We start from the raw sequence: 20,344 nt of genomic DNA, 5'->3' as shown, positions 1-20,344 counted from the left end.
TCTCTGCGGACGGCAGACATCAAAATTCTGGCCAAGGTGTTAGCGACAAGACTGGGACAAGTTATTTTAAACCTAGTACATGAAGACCAAACAGGATTCATGCCAGGCAAATCTACAGCGTTTAACATCAGACGTTTATATGTTAATCTGGCACATAATATCAAATGCTATTGTGATACTAAGCTCTATAGTTAGTATAGGTATAGGTATACAGAATTTAATTAAAAGTAGGGAAGGGTGTGTGTATGGATGCTGGGTTTTCATTTGGAGGGGTTGAACTTGATGGACTTTGTCTTTTTTCCACCCAATTTAACTATGTAACATGCTCATGATAACCCTGGTCAACATACAGTTATAGCCTTAGATACCGCTAAGGCATTCAATACGGTTGAGTGGACATATCTGTGGCTAGCATTGGAAAAGTTTGGAATAGATAATAAATTCATGAATATGGTAGTGTTACTAAACAAAGCCCCTAGAGCCTCTATAAGAATTAATGGCAAACTTCCTGACCTATTTCCACTAGGGTGTACTAGGGCTGTCCAATTCCCCTCAATTGTTTGCACTGGCCATGGAACCCTTGGCAAAACACGTCAGAGCACATGCAGACATAGTGGGTTTCAAACTAGGCCCCTCGGAGGAGTGTATTCAGATGTATGTGGATGATACACTGTTATATGTAGGGGACAGAGGGAAAACTATCACTAAGGTACAAGAACTACTACACAGGTTTGGACAGAACTCTGGTCTGATCATGCACAACTCGAAATCTATGGCCCTTCTTTTAGACCCTCCAAGTCCCTCTGAAAATCTGTCTTCATTTCCATATAAAATAGTATTGAGAATGGTATATCTGGGCATTGTTACAGTACTACCATTAACTGGTTTTGTAAAAATTAAGTCTTTGCTAGATTGGCTTCAGGTAAAAGTGAGTGCCTGGATCACACTCCCATTGGGACGGGTGCACCTGGCCAAAATGTTAATACTTCCAAAGCTACTCTGTACGCTGCAACAAGCCCCTGTATGGATCCCAAAAGCTATATTTACACAAATCAATACCAAACTTAGTGATATGGACTAACTCTAGATACTGGAAACTCTAATGCGATCTAAGGCCAATGCAGGGGTGTCCTTTCCTGATATGTTTTTTTATGGCAGGAAGCTATGGAATCCCCCCAGGTAGTCTCAGTGTGCTATAGACAGAGAATGGTCCAACTGTATGTTTTGCATAGGGCATATCTAACCCCAACTAGACTGCATCTGATGAAGATGCTATATCAGAAGTATGTAATCGACGCACTGTGGAAAGGCGTACATTGGTGCACGTGTTCTGGGAATGTAATTTTATTAAACCCTATTGATAAGTGAATCACTCTACCTAGAACACCTAAGACCTATCTACTTAACATACTGGGCCGCGTAGTTCCCAATCAATATAACAGAATATTTGTCTTCTTGGCTAAAAACTAATAATGCAAAATTGGAAAAATAGAACCCCCCCCGAGACCCAAATATGGATAAACACAGTAAAGGAAACATACGTATAACCTGGAACGTATAATTTACCTCAAAAGAGGCTGTATAAATAAATTTCACAAAATTTGGGATAAAAGGCTTGCTAAAAACCCCCAGGTTCAGCTTAATAATGTCTAACTAACATTACTTAATTCACTGAGCTAGGTACTTAGAAGTACTGTTTGCAGGATAGCCATATATTTGTAAATTGTTATTAACAAAATAAATGTATGAACGCCTCTGATATGAACGTGCAGATTATGTCAAACTGTTATCCCTCTATATGTAAAACTAATGTATGATGCACAATATCAAACGTGTCAATTTATGCTTCAGAATCTATTCAATAAAAGCTACCTAAATTTAAAAAAAAGAAAAAAAAAAAAAAATAGATTATTGTATCTTACTCTCCACTTAAACACCATACCACCTGGTAGCTATCTATGCCAGCCCACATCCATGGCTAACAAACAGCACAAGATATGAATTAAAGAACAGCATAAATTTATAGCACCTGTAAAAACTGAAAAACGTCCTTTGCATAAATGAACATATATGACCATTGGGCATTAACTGCAGAAATCAGTTCTTGCCAGCATATATAGCAATGTCAATTGAAGCAATGTTGCCCTAGAAAGATGGGACAGTGTAATGCCACTTTACGAAAAGAGTGGAATAAAACTCTAATTTATGTCACAGTCTGAACAGCCCAACAACACTGTGTGTGAAAATAAAATGTACCCATTTTCTCTTTTGCTCCTCCACTCAGAAGATTGAGATTTTCACCAGGCAGCAATTCAAGTTGTTCTGTACATGCATGTAATTCCCCACTCTCAAAGCTGCTAAGAGATCTGTGGAAAGAAAGCTAAAATTGAAAACAGAATATACAGTAAAGTCTTAAACACACTTGTGTCTACAAAGTGCTTTACAAATGTACATTATATATGATGTTGACACTTGACAAAAAGAGGCATATCTGGAGTGGATGATGTCTTCAACATTAGAAAAATGCTTTCTCCTGACATTTTAATTTGACAATTAATGAGGCTAACACAGGAAAAGGAAAGCTACAGATAGTTTATTGCCAATATAGCCGCAATAGTGCAAGCTATAAGACTATTTACGGTATTCTGCAGAATGCTTTACCGTACCCGAGTAAACAGCTCTAGAAGCAGTTTGTTTAGGATAGCAGCTGTCATATTAGCTTGGTATGACATCAGGTCCTGCCTGAGTCTCTCCCTGACTCCTAGCTCAGGGCTCAGATTACAGCAGGGTGGGAGAGGAGCAAACTGAGCATGCTCAAGCCCTAGCCCTGGAGGTTTATGCTGAAAACAGGAAATCTGATACAGAAGCCCATGTATACACAACAGAAGAAAAGAAAAGGAAATTTATGTACTTACCGTTAAATTATTTTCTCTCCAGTTGAAAGGGGGACACAGGGACCGTGGGGGTAAAGGGTCCTGCCCATCAGGAGGACACTGATGACATCAGAACCGAAAGCCCTCCCTTTTTCGAGCCCCTGAAGGTACAAAGAGTCCGTCTTCAGGATGGCCCTTGTGCGGGAGACGTACGACTTGAGAGCTCTGACCACATCCAAGCAATGCAGGTTTGCTTCCTTGTCATTGGCTGGTTTGTTACAGAATGAAGGCAGAATGATCTCAGAGTTGATGTGGAAGGCCCTGGAACGTTGCCCCCAGCCTGTGAGACTTGTGTCTGCGGTTCCTGGAAGTTCCTTCCTCGGCTGGGACAATTTGGGACTAACCACCAGTTCAAGGATTTCCTCCTTACTGCCGGGAGGGCTATCCTCTGGTGAAGCGATGTCCTGTTCCACCGCTTCAGTACAGCTGTCTGAAGCGGCCGGAGTCAAAATTGGGCAAATGGTACCGCTTCCATGGAAGAAACCATCAGACCTAAGACTCTCCATGCACGATCGGCCCTTCGGAAACGTGGAGGACCTCAGAGATCTGACAGCTTCCTGAAACCTGGTCTGCTTGTCGACTCTTGAAGGTTGAGTGGGTATTTGATGGTGGATTGGCCTTGTTGTGGCGAAAACTTTGGTTCCGAAACAAATGTCCCTTCCTGAAGGAGAAGCTGTATCCTCTTTCTGGATACGTAGGGTCTCTAGTACTGCCCTTATGAGGCCCTCAACCCCAGGGGCTGCTTCAGCCACATCCTCTTCTCCGGAATCAGATGCATCAGAAGAGGAAACCATTTCCCCTTCACTTGCCTCCTCGTCGGAAGGAGTGTAGGGGATCGCTTAAGTGCGCGAAGGTACCTCCCCCCATCTCAAGTACCGGATCGCGAGAGAGATGCGCCTGCGCCAGCGGTTCATCTTGGCAGAGGCAGGTGGGAGCGCTGGGGTGTCTCTCACCTGTCCGGTAGGGAGAGAGCTGATGCTGTGCATTCGGCTCTCCCTGGGAAACTTGTTGCCGGTGCGCCCGCCACCAGAGGATCTTGCCGTGCATTCGGGCTGAATGTTACCGGTCCGCGTAGGGGGGGCTAGCACAAGTGAACAGGTTGAGCCTGACACGGCCTCATCTCTGGTGCTGATGCTAATCTAGGCATGACAGAGGATAAAGGGAGAGTGGGAGGGCTGTCAGCTCTGATGTCATCAGTGTCCTCCTCCTGATGGGCGGGACCCTTTACCCCCTAGACGTGAAAGAAATGCCGTGTTTCTTTTGTCAGAGGACTTCGAGCAGCATTACTTTGAGGGTTTACTGTAGGTATTTCTGATAAAGCTTACTTAGTTTTAACCTTTCCTTTACTCACTTCACTCCTTCCTTCAACTCATTACAAGTAGTGGACCAAATATTTTATTTATATATATATATATATATATATATATATATATATATATATATATATATATATATATATATATATATATATATATATATATATATATATATATATATATATATATATCTTGTTTGAGGGCTTGGATTAAATTAAATAAAATTGGTGATGTCATACAGTGAAACTTTTGAGGGCCACATCCAGCTCATGGGAATTTATGGGCATCCAGTTGCAAATCTCTGCTAAAAATGTACCCACACAGAAGTTGCTAGTGTTCAGACAACAAACTTAACGGTAAACACAATATTGCTTTAGAACAAAAAGTTTACTTGTACAGGATAGAAATTAATGTAGTATTTTTACTTTTGGTGTTACTGGTCCCTTGAAAATTTTTATCATTTTAAAGAACACGAGTATGAGTAAGTTTTGCTTTGAAAACAAAGATGCAGAGAAGGTGAAATACTGAAATTAAAGTAAAAGAAGGATCTTCCCAGTGCACTAACAAGAAACTAGACTCACTTTATATAATTGAAGTCTGCCTTTAGGTTTACACACATGCCAGATGGTCCCTTTTTGAGATCCTGCATGGAGTTTTGCCATTCCTGGACTGCTGCCCAGTCAGATATTGCAACATAGCATTCACAAGCTTTGTTACCCAAGAAATTAATAACTTCAGGTACAGGGTCACTTGGCTTTGTCAGTACAGTCTTGCGGGCATCACCTGCAGAAGGAAACAAGAAAATCAAATTTAAATTTAAAATATTTCTGTCCTGCCAAAGGTTTTTAAATCAGTGCCTTAATTAAAGCATTTTCCAAGACATTTTGAATATGTGTTGATGTATTCCATAAAAATCATAAACTGGAGGTTTAACATAACATTTTTCAACATGTTTTTCTGTGTTTTTTAAAAGAAATAATTTAATTTAAATGTATAGCTCTCTGGTTTGATATTTGAACTATTACCTGGTTTACTACAGCCAGAATTTAACAGCAGAGGGACTGTATTTAGAACTAGTGAACTATCCTCACAATCACTGTGTATGGATTCCAGAAAACACGGTTAAGAGATTTATACACAATCACACAAATACATACTAAGACACAACAGACACCCAAGTAATGTTATGGTGTGTACAAGGCATCATTACACTATATTCTGAATGCTGCCTTTAAAAACTTAATGAAGGCAGAGAAATCATATCAATATGTGAAAGCTAGGGACATAGCTGTTACCAAGTTCTGTTCAATATGCTACACCTCCAAATATCACAATACTATACATTTCGAATTTATTTGACCCTTGGTTTAACCCAAAAGGAGTTGTTTGCCTTCCAACACTTCAGTCTTTTTCAGATTGTTCACCAATTGAACCAATAGAATAATAAAGACAGAGTAAATAGAATTTCAATAACATTTTATTTCTAATTGTTTTTCTATTTCTAGAAATTATAATTGTTTACCTTCTGTCTTTTTGATACATTAGTTGAAACATTTCTTATCTTTGTCCCTGCTGAGCAGGATCCCAGCGTTACATTAAAAGCAGCTGTTATTATTTATACAGTTGTTGCCAAAATTCAACAGATGCTGCTGAGTAATGGATCAACTAATGTACACACATAATCTGAGAACTGACAATGGTATTTCATTGTTGAATTATATTTGAAAGGAAATGAAACTTCCTAAAAGATGTATAAAATCGGTGAGCGGTCTTTATAACGGATAATAATATTTATTAGTTTCTTCCATTAAGAACTTAAAATAACCAAGTTCCAACAGACTATAGATATTTACTCTATTTAGAAGAGGCTTCTTTAATTAGGTTAGAAAAGGAAAGCATTGCATTAAACTTACCGTTTGCATGTTTTGGGCTTGCAGAGTTGCCAGTGGCATTTGCCAGCTTCAAAACAGATTTATCAAATCCTGGGGTACTGCAGTCTACTCCGGTCATTGCACACAAATGTTCCTGATACTCAACAGCAGCCTTTTCAAACCTATTAGTATAACAAGTAAAGAAGATCATGTTATCATGTCCCCTTGACTGATTCTCAATAGATTTGACAACTATTAATGACATCAAACAGTTATTCCAATAACCCAAACATATCATTCTCAATTAATAAACGGAAGGATTTAACCTGAACTTTAGGGCAGCTGCAGATATTTCGGGCATTCAGACTGGCACATTTTTATCAGGCAAACTACACAGTGCCAAAATGCCAATAATCACTACCATATTATGAATAATGTATCGACTGCCTTAAAAGCTCCTGAAAACAGACAGACAACAACTGCTTTCAGTAAATTTACATTTAGAGCAATACTGAGCACATTTTTGCATTCAGGCCCTTCCTCTGGGCTACTAAAATGTTAGAGTGAATAGAAAAATAATACAAGATATTTAGTAAACCATAGTTAACTGATAAATGTGATATACTGAAGGTCTCCCAGGCAATATCCTTACAAATATTACTTGCAGTATTGGTAAAGGTGTCCATCATCAAGCAGATTTTGCTCTCACAGAGGCATATTTGAAAGAAACCTTTTGTTTTGCACAGCTGGTGATCTTTTAAAGACTCTTACCTTCCATCTGCATGTAGAGCTACAGAGCTGATCCAGGAAAGGCTTTTTCCAGCAACAGCAGACGCCCACACTGCTAGACCTTGGATTGCTTCAGGGCACTGCAGTTCACATAGAGCTTCAACAACCATCATCACTGTTAACTCGAACTCTGTTCCCTAAAACAAGTATTATCTCTTTAAAATAATACACATGATATAACAATGACACATGATATAACAATGGTATGCTTTTGTGGAGGAAAAATATAAGTTGTATTGTGGCTGTACTATGTGCATAGTGCTCATGCATAACAGTAATAGAGGCATAAGAGGAGGCAAATGGATAAAATAATCTAGCATAGGCCCCCCTCACTTCTCCCCCAGTCTAAGTGTTACCCAGGGCAAATGCACCCAACGTTTTACTTACCCCTTCACTGCATCATCTTCAGCCGCTTCGGTAATGTTCGGAATGAGACCGGCGCTTCGGCAATTTTTGCGAGTTTCGCCACATGTGCAGTTGTCGCAAAACAGAAAACTGCTCCAACTGTGCATGCGCCGCCACGCCGGTCTCATTCTGAAGATTTCCGAAGAGAAGAAGATGGCGCCCGTGAACTCCGATGCTTGAATCTGCACTGAGGGGTAAGTAAAACGTTAGGGGCATTTGCCCGGGGTAAAACTTAGGCTGGAGGGGGGGGGGTCTACGTTGGGTAGGGGGTAGGGGTTTTTTAAGTTTAGGGTTGAATTTTCCTTCAACAAGTAAATCCATGAAAACAGCAACCCCTTAACATACCTACTACTTCCCAACCAAATATCCAATGCCATATCTATGCTAGTTTTGGGATAATTTAACATGAATTGACATGAAGGGCAGCAACAATGGAAAGGATAGTTCAGATGTTGACAGACTTTTGAAAGGGGGCACACAAATGCTTTAGGTCAACAATGGAAGGAAACAGAATATTCTAGAAGAACTATTTTTATTTTAATTTTTACTTTATTTTAATCTGCCATAAATGAAAAGAAACTCCTGGTATGCCGGACAGGTTAATGTGTCTAAAGGGGAACAGGTGCAATGAGACTTAAAGGAGTAGCTCACTAAGGTTTTAGTAGGATGTAGATAGTGATATTTTAAGACAATCTGCAATTTGTCTTTTTTTATTGTGACAAAATTATTCAGCTTTTTGTTCAGCAGCTCTTCAGTTTGGTATTTTAGTAGTTATCTAGTTGCTAGGGACCAATTTACCACAGCGACCATGAAATAGTTTTCAGTTAGAAACTAGAATAAGAATAGAAGAGGGCCTGAATAAAAGCAAGAATATTAAAATGTAACCATTAACAATAGAATTGTAGTAGCACAAAGTAATCTTATTTGGCCACCATTTGAAAACAGGCAGAAGACATAGGCAAATAATTAAAAAAAATCAAAAAAAAATTTGAAGACCAATTGAAGTTGCTAAGAATAAGACATTCCATAACGTAATACAAGTTGTGTGAAACGCCCCAGTAAGCAAGTTATTTTTTTTCTTTACCAAGTAAAATTGAATGTTGTGAAAAAAGGGGATTTTGTGTTACTCACCGTTAAATCCTTTTCTCTTCAGCAGTCTGCGGGACACAGGGACCATGGGGTTTAGCTTCTACCTTCAGGAGGCAGGACACTAGAACAAAAAACTGACTCCGCCCCCTTAAGCTATACCCCCCACTCACCGCAGGGGAGCTCAGTTTTGAATTAACCAAGAAGAAATAGAACTCCATAACTATATACAAACAACCACTTGATGGCGAATAACAGTCTGAGGAATCGCTTCCTGGGCGGGATGCCCTGTGTCCCACAGACTGCTGAAGAGAAAAGGATTTAACGGTGAGTAACACAAAATCCCCTTTTCTCTTGCAGATATCTGTAGGACACAGGGACCATGGGGACATACCAAAGCTGTCCCAACTAATAGGGAGGGAGGAAGCGAGGCCGAAGTCTTTAAACTACCGCGGCCTGTAATACCTTCCTCCCGAAGCGTGCATCCGATGCCGCAAAGACCTCAAATTTATAGAATTTTGTAAATGAATGGATAGAGGACCATGTTGCGGCTCTGCAAACTTGTTCGGCTAAGGCGTGATTCCTGAAGGCCCATGAAGTGCTGACACCTCTCGTTGAATGGGCTCTGATGAGTGTTGGAGGAGTTTTTCCTCTGGCCACATAGGCGCGTCTAATAGTTTCTCTTATCCATCGGGATATGGACGTTTTAGATGCCGGAAAACCTTTGCGTATTCCTGAATGAATGATGAACAATGAAGATGATTTCCGAAATTCCTTGGTTCTGTCTAAATAAAACTTAATGGCTCTTACAGGATCTAAGGCATGCAAGGCAATCTCCTTAGCTGATTTAGGATGAGGACAGAACGATGGTACTGTGATGTCTTGGTTGATATGAAAATCCGATATGACCTTGGGTACAAATGAAGGAATGGTGCGTAGAACCGCTCGATCCTGATGAAATGTCAAGAAGGGTGGTTGACATGATAGAGCACTCAGTTCGGATACTCTGCGCGCTGACGAAATAGCTAATAAAAAAGCCACTTTCCAGGAAAGCCACGCCATAGGAATGGAAGCCAAGGGTTCAAACGGAGGACCCTGCAATGCCGACAGCACCAAATTCAGGTCCCACGGAGGAAGAGGATCTCTATATGGAGGAACTATATGAGTTGCTCCTTGTAAGAATGTTCGAATATCCGCATTAATTGCCAGCTTCCTTTGAAACAGAACCGAAAGTGCTGATACTTGGGATCTTAATGATGCCGGAGACAGTCCCTTATTCAACCCAACTTGAAGGAATTCTAAAATGCCAGGAATTGAACAGTCCTCAAAAGGTATTCCTTTTGAACACACCAATCTTTGAAACAACGCCACACTCTGTAATAAGTCTTCGACGAGACTGGTTTCCTTGCTGCTATCATGGTCTTTATTACCTCTGAAGAAAACCCCTTTCGTTTCAGCACTAGGGTCTCAATAGCCATGCCGTCAAATTGAGCATCTTCGAGTTGGGATGTACTATGGGGCCTTGAGATAGTAGATCTGGTAGATTCGGTAGTGGCCATGGATCCTCTCTGGACAGGTTTATCAGATCGGAAAACCATGCTCGTCGAGGCCAGTGTGGTGCTATTAGAATCACTGTGTGATTTTCTCTTTGAATTCTTCGAATTAACCTGGGTAGCAGAGGAAGAGGGGGAAATGCGTAGCCTAGTTGGAACTCCCATGGAGCCGTCATGGAATCCACTGCGAGTGCTAGAGGATCCCGGCAACGAGACATGAATTGTTGTACCTTCCTGTTTGCTCTTGACGCCATAAGATCTATGTCCGGAATTCCCCATCTTTCTGTGATCAAGGTGAACACTTCTTGCTTTAGAGACCACTCTCCTGGGTCCAATGTCTGTCGACTCAGATAATCGGCTTCCCAATTTTCGAGGCCCGGAATGTATATTGCGGATAGAGTTGCATTGTGTTTTTCCGCCCAAGACAGAATTTGGCTTACTTCCTGGAGTGCTTGTCGACTGCGAGTACCTCCTTGGTGATTCAAGTAAGCCACCGTTGTCGCGTTGTCCGATTGAACTCGGATGGCTATTCCCTTCATTATCTGTTGCCAATAACTGAGAGCCCTTCTCACCGCTCTTAGTTCTAGAATGTTTATTGGCAGTTGAGTTTCTGCTGATGACCAAATCCCCTGAGCTGTGAGTGTGCCGAACACTGCCCCCCAGCCTCTTAGACTGGCGTCCGTAGTGAGGATCCGCCATTGGGGATCTGCAAGGTTCCTCCCTTTGGACAGGTTGTTGCAGTTCAGCCACCATGCCAATGACACCTTGGTCTTGGGAAGTAGAACTATTCTCTGAGACAGATTTGTTCGGTTCCACTGTGTTAGAATGTTCCATTGTAATTCCCTGAGATGGAACTGCGCAAAGGGAACCGCTTCTATTGTGGCCACCATGGATCCCAGTACTCTCATGGCAAACCGAGCGGTAGTGTTCGGAGTCTTGGCGAGACGTCGTACCAACGTTAAAATATTCTCTATCTTGTCCTGTGGCAGATAAACTTTCTGATTCTTTGTGTCGAAAATCATACCTAAAAACTTTAGTTTTTGGCTGGGAACTAATTTTGATTTTGTGGTATTGATTATCCAACCCAAGCTTGTCAGTGATTGTATCACTTGGGCCAGATTGTTCTGTGCTTCTTGGTGAGATGGCGCCTTCAGAAGAATGTCGTCCAGATAGGGCGTAATGGATATCCCTTGTACTCTGAGAGATGCCGCCGCTGCTGCCATCACCTTGGTAAAGATCCGTGGAGCCGAGGTTAGGCCGAATGGTAGTGCTACGAATTGAAAATGTAGTCCAAGGTAAGCAAACCTCAAGTATTTCTGATGGACTTGGAAAATCGGGATATGAAGATACGCGTCCCGGATATCTAGTGCGGCCATGAACTCGTTCGGTCTCATACTGGCAATAACTGAACGTAGGGATTCCATCTTGAAATGAGCTGGTCGAATGAATGTATTGAGCTTTTTTAGGTCTAATACTGGTCTGAAGGAGCCATCCTTTTTTGGCACAATGAAGAGGTTTGAGTAGAACCCTCGAAATTTTTCCTTTGGGGGAACAGGTACAATGACTTTTTCCTGTACTAGATTGAGTACTACTGCGAAAAAGGCTTGTCTCTTTTGTGGCTCTGTTGGCACTCTTGACATGAAAAATCGAGATGGAGGGGTGGAAGAAAACTCCAGCTGATACCCTCGGGATACAATTTTTTGAACCCAAGAATCCTGAGTGGTTCTTCGCCAAACCTCTTGAAAGTGAAGCAACCTGGCCCCGACTGTAGGTTGCAGACTGAGATCGATTTGGTAGTCATGCTGAAGATGACTTGTCTGACGGCTTTGACTGGTTTCGTCTGTTCTGCCAGTTGCTCTTGAACTTATTCTGGAATCTGTTTTTGTTTCCTGAGGACTGAGACTGGAAGTCCCTGGAAGTTGAAGTCTTGGTGTAGCGTGGGGAACGAAAAAATCGTCCTTTCCGAAAAGTGGACCGAGGTTTATTTTGGGGAAGGAGCGTGCTCTTGCCCCCTGTGGCTTGACTAATAATTTTATCCAAATCCGACCCAAACAGAAGTTTTCCTTTAAATGGTAGAGTGGTAAGAGATTTCTTTGATGATAGATCTGCTGACCAGAGTTTCAACCATAAGGATCTGCGTGCCGCCACCGATAATGCTGAAGTACGCGCTACTACTTGGGCTGCATCAAGAGATGCCTCACAAATATAATCGGATGCATCCTTAATTTGTGAAGTAATGTCAAGAAGTTCTTGTCTAGGTCTTCCTGAAGCAATATCATCCATCAAGGATGAAATCCAAGTCTGAAGAGCTCGGCTTACCCATGCCGTTGCAAAAATGGGCCTTAAGGATTCTCCTGATGAGGAAAAAATGGCACGCAACAGTCCTTCCAACTTTTTGTCCATAGAGTCCTTGAAGGACGATGCGTCTGGAACCGGCAGAGCTGTATTCTTAGACAGCTGAGAAACCGGAGCATCTATAGATGGAGGAGAACCCCATTTGTCAGTATTTTCTTTTGGAAACGGATAAAGTCTTTGAAAACGACGATTAGCCTGAAATCTCTTCTCCGGTTGTTCCCACTCGGACTGAACAATGTTGTCTAGTTGAGGGTGAGAAGGAAATATTGGTACCGATTTTTTCTGACGTTTAAACATTAACTGAGAAGAATCTGATGAAAGCTCAGATTCCTTGAGATCCAAGCACTTGATTACTGACAAAATTAACTTGTCTATAGATTCTGAGGATCTAGTCGGCTCCTCATTATCCTCTTGGTCATCTGATATTTCACCTTCACTTTGTGAAAAATCATCCTCTGTAGGAGAATTGGCTATAGATTCTTCCTCACTGAGTTCCAGAGATGTTGAAGGAACTGCACGTTTGTGGGCACGGGTCTTAGGTTCCACTGTACCCTGATCTAGTCTGTCTAGAAGTTTATCTAAGCATGCCGCCAATTTAGGAATGCCTGAAGATAACTGGGTTGCCCATGCAGGCGGGGCTACTTCAGCGACTATGTGAGTTTGAGCAGTGGCGGTCGGTACATGCGGAGGAGAATTATCCTCCCTATTGTCTGTCACAGCAGTTTCCTGCAGTTCTTGAGCCCTCAGTGACCCCTCAGCCGAAGAAGGCGGAACGCAGTTACTGCATAAGGTCTCTTTATAACCAGCTGGTAGGCGTTTGCGGCACTTGGAGCATGCTAAATATCTAACTTTAGAAACAGCATGACTGGTCCTAGCAAACGGTCCTTCAGACTTTTTATCCGCCATGGTGGAAAAACTTTTTTTTTTTTTAAATTTTTATATATTTTTTATATCTTTTTTTTTTTTTTTTAAAAAAACCACAACACTCTAAGGTAGCTCTGAAGAAGCTTTTACCCTTGTGCCTGCCCCCCTCGGCACCCTCTCCCAGCCCCTGGCCCCTGTGTCTGACCGTGAAAAAGTACTGTCTTGCTGAGTCAACGTAGCACCGGCTAGAAACACTGGGACAGGTCCTGCACACGCACGCTAGGAATGCTGTTCCTAACCGCCGACAACCTTTTCTCCCTGAGGCGTTGAATTTTGGCTGGCCGCAAGCAGCCACACGCTGCTCGAATCACTTGCGCACTTAAAATGGCGCTGCCGGAAGTGATGCGTCATCGCCAACCGAGAACCGCCTATGCGTTCCGCAGTGGAACGCAGGCTCACTGAAATAACCTCCAGGTGCGCCCTTCCCCACGCGCCTAACAGAACACGCTGGTGCCGCAGTCGGAAGACACAATAGGACCCGGGGAGGGGTTGAGGGGGGCAAAAAAACTACCATTACTCGCCAAAATAGTTGCTCCAGCGTAAAAACGCCAATACTCACAGACCCTGGACATCCATCATCTCACAGGATGCCCGCATTCAGCCTTCTGCTCTGGACAGCTGCGGCTCATGTTACATGACACCATTGAGTGCTGTGTGGCTCGCTCCATAAGAGACTTAGTCGCCCCAGTGCAGATATCCCACGAAGGGGGAAGCCTAACAGGAGATTCCCTTAAGCAGAGAACTCCAGGACAACCCCTGGTGCCAAACACAAAGTCTGGCCGCAGAATAATCCTGACTGGATTAACATCCTGACTCCTTGAGGACACTAGAAAAACTGAGCTCCCCTGCGGTGAGTGGGGGGTATAGCTTAAGGGGGCAGAGTCAGTTTTTTGTTCTAGTGTCCTGCCTCCTGAAGGTAGAAGCTAAACCCCATGGTCCCTATGTCCCACAGATATCTGCAAGAGAAATGTTGATTGTGCCACAGAATGGCAAACATATTAAGAACACCAATTATTTTTTAGGATCATGTAAACAGAAGTAATGTGTCAATGGCAGGCTGAAACAGTATACTGAAGCATTTACCTGTGGAGCATTATTGTTCTTCATCTCCATCAGCAAGTCAAACCCATGCCTTACAGTTACAGCAGGCTGTCCAGCCATCAATCCCACTCTCATAATGGCAAGTCTTATTCGTGTTAGCCAGTCCTGGCATGTTTGACGGTTGGTATAAAAGAACGTTCTTATGACCTAAAATGTGAAGTCCTAGTTAAACAAGAAGCACACTAACACAACAATACTATGACAAGATTTAGCGAATACAGAATCCTAGTTCCCCAAGAGTAGATACACAAAAGAAATAGAATGTAAACATTAAAAGGGATTCTGTCATGATTTTTATTAAGTCGTTTTTATTTCTAAATTACACTGTTTAGACTGCAAATAATTAGAGATGCACTGAATTCACTATTTTGGATTCTGCCGAACCCCCCCCAAAAAAAAATTTGTCCGAATACCAAACCGAATCCTAATTTGCATATGCAAATTAGGGATGGGAAGGGGAAAATTTTACTTCCTTGTTTTGTGACAAAGTCAAATGATTTCTCTCCTGCCCCTAATTTGCATATGCAAATTAGGATTCAGATTTGGCTGGCCAGAAGGATTCGGCCGAATCCTGGCCAAATCTCGAACCGAATCCTGGATTCGGTGCATCCCTACAAATAATTCATTCCACAATATAAAATGTAATTCCTGAACCAGCAAGTGTATTTTTTAGCTATAATATTGGTGTGTAGGCAGTCACCACAGGTCATTTTGGCTGGACAGGAGGAAACTGCTTTCTGACAGGCTGTCGTTTCTCCTACACAATGTAACTGAATGTGTCACAGTGGGACCTGGATTTTACTTGTGTTAGGGAGCTGCTATCTGGTTACCTTCCCATTGTTCATGGGGAAAGGGAGGGGTTATATCACTCCAACTTGCAGTACAGCAGTAATTAGTGACTGAACTTTATCACAACATGACTGGGGGCAGCTGGGAAATGGACAATATGTATTGCCCCATGTCATTTCTAAATTAAATATAAAAAAAACAAAAAAACAAAAAAAAACTGTTTGCTCCTTTGAGAAACGGATTTCAGTGCAGGATTATGCTGGAGCAGCACTATTAACTGTGTTTAAAAAACCAAAACAAACAAAAACAAAACATTTTATCCCCATGACAGTATCCCTTTAAAGTCATGTGATTTATATACTATTTTGAGAATCTTTAATGTAATGTTGCCTATTGTCTTTTGTTTTAAATTTACCAGATAGGACAAACCCTGTCCACTATGTGGGTCCAAATCAACTTAAAAAATCCATTTGCAATCAAACATATTTTGCTCAGAAAAATTACTTTGGCCGGTAATGCCGTTAGACCCGAGCCCCCAGTGATCTGGCTGTTAGAGGACTTAATCTGTGAATCAGCCACAATTTATCACCCTGCTTGGACCCAATACACTGAAAAGCTGGCTACAGGTCCAAAAAACTAGTCATTCAAACTTATATTCAGAAATAACTAGAAAGCTGAAACACGCAAAGATTATGTGACCTGTTTAAAGGATCATACCAGAGGAAGACCATAAACTGTATCTAAGCCAAATAATATCCTATAAATATATAGGGTTCAAACCCCATGTTATCTTAAATGCAACCTCAGTCATTAGCCAACTATTTCAAATGGTTTTCTCACCTTTGGGGGAGAAGTCAATGCATTTGCACAACCCTCATACGCATTATACATTAGCTTGTCCAAGTTCTCAAGGTACTGTAGCAGCAGAACAAGTCTAAGCTGATTGTTGCCATGTCCTTCATCATTGTCTGCAGAAGTCCACTGGCCAACATCCTGATCTGGGTTTAATGTGTGTGCTGCAAGGCTTCGGATGATGCCTTCAAAACAAAAACATGGGTTTAAAATATTGAAACAATAGCATTCTAAGGTTGTTTCCAAGCACACAGTTTATTGGCATAAGAAATGAATGGAAGTAACAGTTACTAAGATACAGGATTATCTTTACATTGAAAGATTTTAGATACCATTTGCACAAAGAAGATTTGAGAAAATGTGGTCAGGAAAGGACATTTGAATAAAGGTTACAACGTCATGGCCAATTTGCTTTCAGTTGCATAAGGAATGAAGTTTTCCTCTGAATTTGCTTTTCCCAAGCTCCTGCGATGGTATTACTGCCTCAGACTGCAGGGGCTTAGCAGTCAAGGGGTTAAGAAAGTGGCACTCATTTCTCAACACATTTGCCCATGGGCAGTTATCTATAGCAACCAATCCGTGATTAGCTTTTTTTTTTATTTTTAACAATTGTTTTTTTGACACATCTATCATATCAAGTGGTAGCACATGAACGAGATAAGAAGGTAATTGTACAACATAATTCAAAAGAGGTCATGACCACACAGTAGTAACGCCCAATATTTAACTTGGTTGCAATTCTAATTTCCAAAACCTTGATCAGATAGAACACAACATACAAGTGACAAATCATAAACCTATAGCAACCAATCAGTGATTCGTTTTTTAATGCAAGCTGCAAGTAGAATAATGAATGCAGCAATTTGATTGTTGCACTGGGTTACTGCCCATGGGCAAATTTGTCCAGTGATGATAAATGACCCTACTGAATTCCGGGGCATTGCTAAACAAATGGGACTATGGCAAAATGGGTAAATGGCCTGCAGAAAGATTACATACATGTTGCCAGCATCAATAGAACTGGAAAATATTAATGCATTATTCTCCAGAGAAATGTTTGTGGTTGCTTTAGATGTGTAACGTTTAAACACTTGTAACGTGTCAATGCAGAAATACTGGCTGGAAAAGGATATAAAATTTGCATGTATTAGACTCCCACCCACCCTCCAGAACAAAATGGGGCATCACTGGAAGGAAGACAGGAAAACAACTGGTAAAGTAAAAAGCAGAGAGGTGAAAATTATTTTATAAAAATGTGTATGCAAAATACGAGAGCTATGTTAAGAACAAGCAAAAGAAGTTGGTATTTGAATAGGATTTCTTAAACATGCTACCTAGACAGGTACCTTCAATGGTTTGGAACGTATCTTGGGCTCTTCCTAATGGGGTACGTAATTTGGACAGAACAGTGAACTGAGCAGCTTCCCACACTGCCCACTGCCACAGGACAGCATCAGTCTTCAGCAGATTTCTGGGAATGGGCGAGGCATCTCGCTTGTCTAGCCTTAGGCAACTGCAGAACAATCTCTCCAGCCAATTTTCCTTTCTAAAGGAAAGAAAAGCAATGCAAAGAAAGACATTTAACAGGCTAAGTGAAGCTCAGGTAAACAAAATATTCTTTCCAAACACACAAGCCCATATCATTATCTATCTTGTGGTAACTAGCAAAAAAAAAAAAAAATTAAAAAAATAAAGGAGCACAGTGTGTTTTAAATTCTATGGAGCTGCAACATAATGCTGATAACGGTTCATCATCACCTATTTATATAGTGCCAGCAAGTTAGGCAGCACTTTCCATTAATTTATAACAAACAATTATTTACCAAACAGGGTTACAGAGTATAAATACTGCCTCTTGCCATTAGCATACCATTTAAGAAACGATGCTTGCATAACATTACCCTTAAATTCAAAAAACATACCCTGATCTGTGAGAGCTGCCATAGAGAATAAAGCTGATGACATCAGAAAAGTCCTGCTGGTGAAATGTGTTGCTTGGAGATTTACTCATGTGGTTTCTAATTACAGAGGAAACTTCCTGCATTTCAGTGTTGTTGGTGTTACTATTCAAAGATAAAGGCAAGTTTTTTGATGGATCTGCATTTTTTCTTTCATATCAGAAAATAATTCAGTTCCAGAGTCAGGAAGCATGCATTAAAGATGATGTCCACCAAAAAAGTTTTTGTATGATGAAAGAAAACTTGTCTACTAAACATCATTAACCATTTGTTAACAGGCCATGATAAAGTAAAACAAGGGTATATCCTATATCCAATACCAAAACAGCTAAGAGAGATTTCCAACAAAAACCTTAATAAAATATCAGTACATTATGTCCCCACATATATGAATGAAAAAAATGTACTGATCTGATGGAGGTGCCCATGGCAAGAGGTCTCCGATGAAGTATGTCTATACGAAACGCGTCAGACCATAAACTGATGTAATTCTTTTTTAACCAATGTTTAAATAAAAGTAAATTTTTTACTGAAAAGTTGAAGCGACCAATCTGTGACCCTGGAAGTGCACTCCCATACTTTGGGATTCTACACGGCTGATTGTTTCCTTAGCGACGGACTCGGGGCAGCAGCACCCGGGTCACATTACCGAAAGGGTAAGCCTATCTGTAAAACTTTACATGCAAGAAATATTGTGGACATAAGGTCTTTTTTCTCCCCTTTTGTTTGGGGCACCAATAAGAGCAGGGTTCGGGGCATATTGCACCCGAACCACTACATTAGAACGGTGAGCTAACTGAAAACACGGGAAATGTGTGATGAACTGAACAGATAGAGCTTATAGAAAAACTTATAGATTCCTCGTATTGGATGCATGGTGTAACATTGTTTGTGAGAATCCCATGGCAAGTGTGCCCAGCAATTGTTGCCTTGTTTAGGCATTGACTTAACTTATATAGCAATTGTATTTATTGGTTGGCTTAGTTTTATGCATTGGCTACCTGCCTTTACTTAATAGTTTTGGCTAAGAAGCAAAGAGAAATTAAATACCTTAAAACAATGTCTAAAGGAATAGTTTTCAGAAGTTTTCCAAATGCTTGTCTTACACGGGTTCCACTGGACACAAGCTGAACCCGGCAAACATCTACACACCTGGATTAGTATATCAAGAAAAGCAAAGATTATTTTGTGAATTTTTTCTGTAAAAACATATAAGACAAAGTTATCTTATGGAAAACACTACCTCTGCAGGAGGTCCTCTGGCAATGAAGAGGAAAGAATATGGAGGCTATTGCATGCTTGGAGACTTATATTTGAATCTTCAAAAAGAGCTGTTGAAAAATGGTGAAGTGTTTCAAAGCATGGGATTAACATTTTTCCTCTCTCACAGAATAATAGGGCAGTATTAACAGACAGGAAAAGCAGGCTACAGATAAACAAATCGCAATACTCAGATTGAACATGGAAATGTACTAAAAAAAACTTTAATATCAGTGTGCATATGTAAGTGCAAAAATCATGGATCAGGATTGTCAGGTATCAGCAACAACACGGCTGTTTATAAAGGAGTGCCAAATTTACCTGTAATGGTTGTTTTTTGGCCACCTTTCTATATTCAACATATTTGTTGTGCATTTGTACTTTAGAAAGATAATCACTAAAATACTTACTATTTGCAAGTAGCCCTCTGCAGAACATGTGGAAAGATGGAAGGGAAAATAGAGGTGCATAAGTTTCAGATTTCTTCATGAGAACGGCTACTTCGGATGCCCAAACCATCAAAAGTTTCCTAAAAATAAGGTCAAACATTATGGTCAAGGCCAAGGTTTGGGTGTTGCAGAATCTAAATAATGTAAGTTGCATGTTTGTTTGATAGTAAATGGATTTCATTTCTGAAAACATAAACCCTATTGGATTCATTGGAGGCAGTGTGTAATGTGCCCTATAGGAAAGCTAAAGCTACCAGAGTAACCTCCCTTGCTAAACTGCCCAAAAAAAGCATGGGTACTTACTACTAAAGTGCTTAGAAAAGTTGATTCTCCGCTCTCTCCTAACACCACTTTGTGGAGAAACTCCAAATTCCAACATCTTTTGTTTCTCCCAGACTTCCACTACTTGCCCAAACTAGGTGTAAGCTATCTATCTGACCTACCAATAGATAATGCTTTCCTGACTCTTGTCCAACTGGCAACTAGACTGAACCAACCAAATATTGCATGGTACCATTACTTCCAATTCAGTCATGCTTTCGCTGCCCAATTTGGCTCCCTAACTATCAACACCAAACCCCTAACCCACTACGACTGTGGAACCCTAGTCCCAAAAAAGCTAGTTTCCAGCCTTTATAAGATCTCCTCCCATGAGAACACATTTGTGAAAGCTATAACTAAATGGAACAGTCATCCACACCTT

General features: G+C 41.0%; 1 protein-coding gene across 3 annotated transcripts in view; it reads right to left on the bottom strand.

Annotated features, from left to right (window-relative positions):
* smg1.S (SMG1 phosphatidylinositol 3-kinase-related kinase S homeolog) overlaps positions 1-20,344 on the bottom strand; it is a 94,448-nt gene that overhangs the window by 43,518 nt on the left and 30,586 nt on the right. For all 3 annotated transcript variants that reach the window (XM_041577906.1, XM_041577905.1, XM_018239116.2), the window contains 11 exons: positions 19,603-19,721; positions 19,176-19,263; positions 18,983-19,084; positions 17,897-18,037; positions 17,321-17,520; positions 15,963-16,159; positions 14,316-14,480; positions 6,892-7,046; positions 6,163-6,302; positions 4,831-5,032; positions 2,257-2,366 (listed from right to left, as the gene is read on the bottom strand). In XM_041577906.1, coding sequence (XP_041433840.1) covers positions 2,257-2,366; positions 4,831-5,032; positions 6,163-6,302; positions 6,892-7,046; positions 14,316-14,480; positions 15,963-16,159; positions 17,321-17,520; positions 17,897-18,037; positions 18,983-19,084; positions 19,176-19,263; positions 19,603-19,721 — 1,619 coding nt within the window. The remainder of the gene's footprint in view (positions 1-2,256; positions 2,367-4,830; positions 5,033-6,162; positions 6,303-6,891; positions 7,047-14,315; positions 14,481-15,962; positions 16,160-17,320; positions 17,521-17,896; positions 18,038-18,982; positions 19,085-19,175; positions 19,264-19,602; positions 19,722-20,344) is intronic.

Source organism: Xenopus laevis, chromosome 9_10S (genome assembly GCF_017654675.1).
Source record: "Xenopus laevis strain J_2021 chromosome 9_10S, Xenopus_laevis_v10.1, whole genome shotgun sequence".
Lineage (NCBI taxonomy): Eukaryota > Metazoa > Chordata > Amphibia > Anura > Pipidae > Xenopus > Xenopus laevis.
This window is presented reverse-complemented; position numbering and strand designations above follow the sequence as displayed.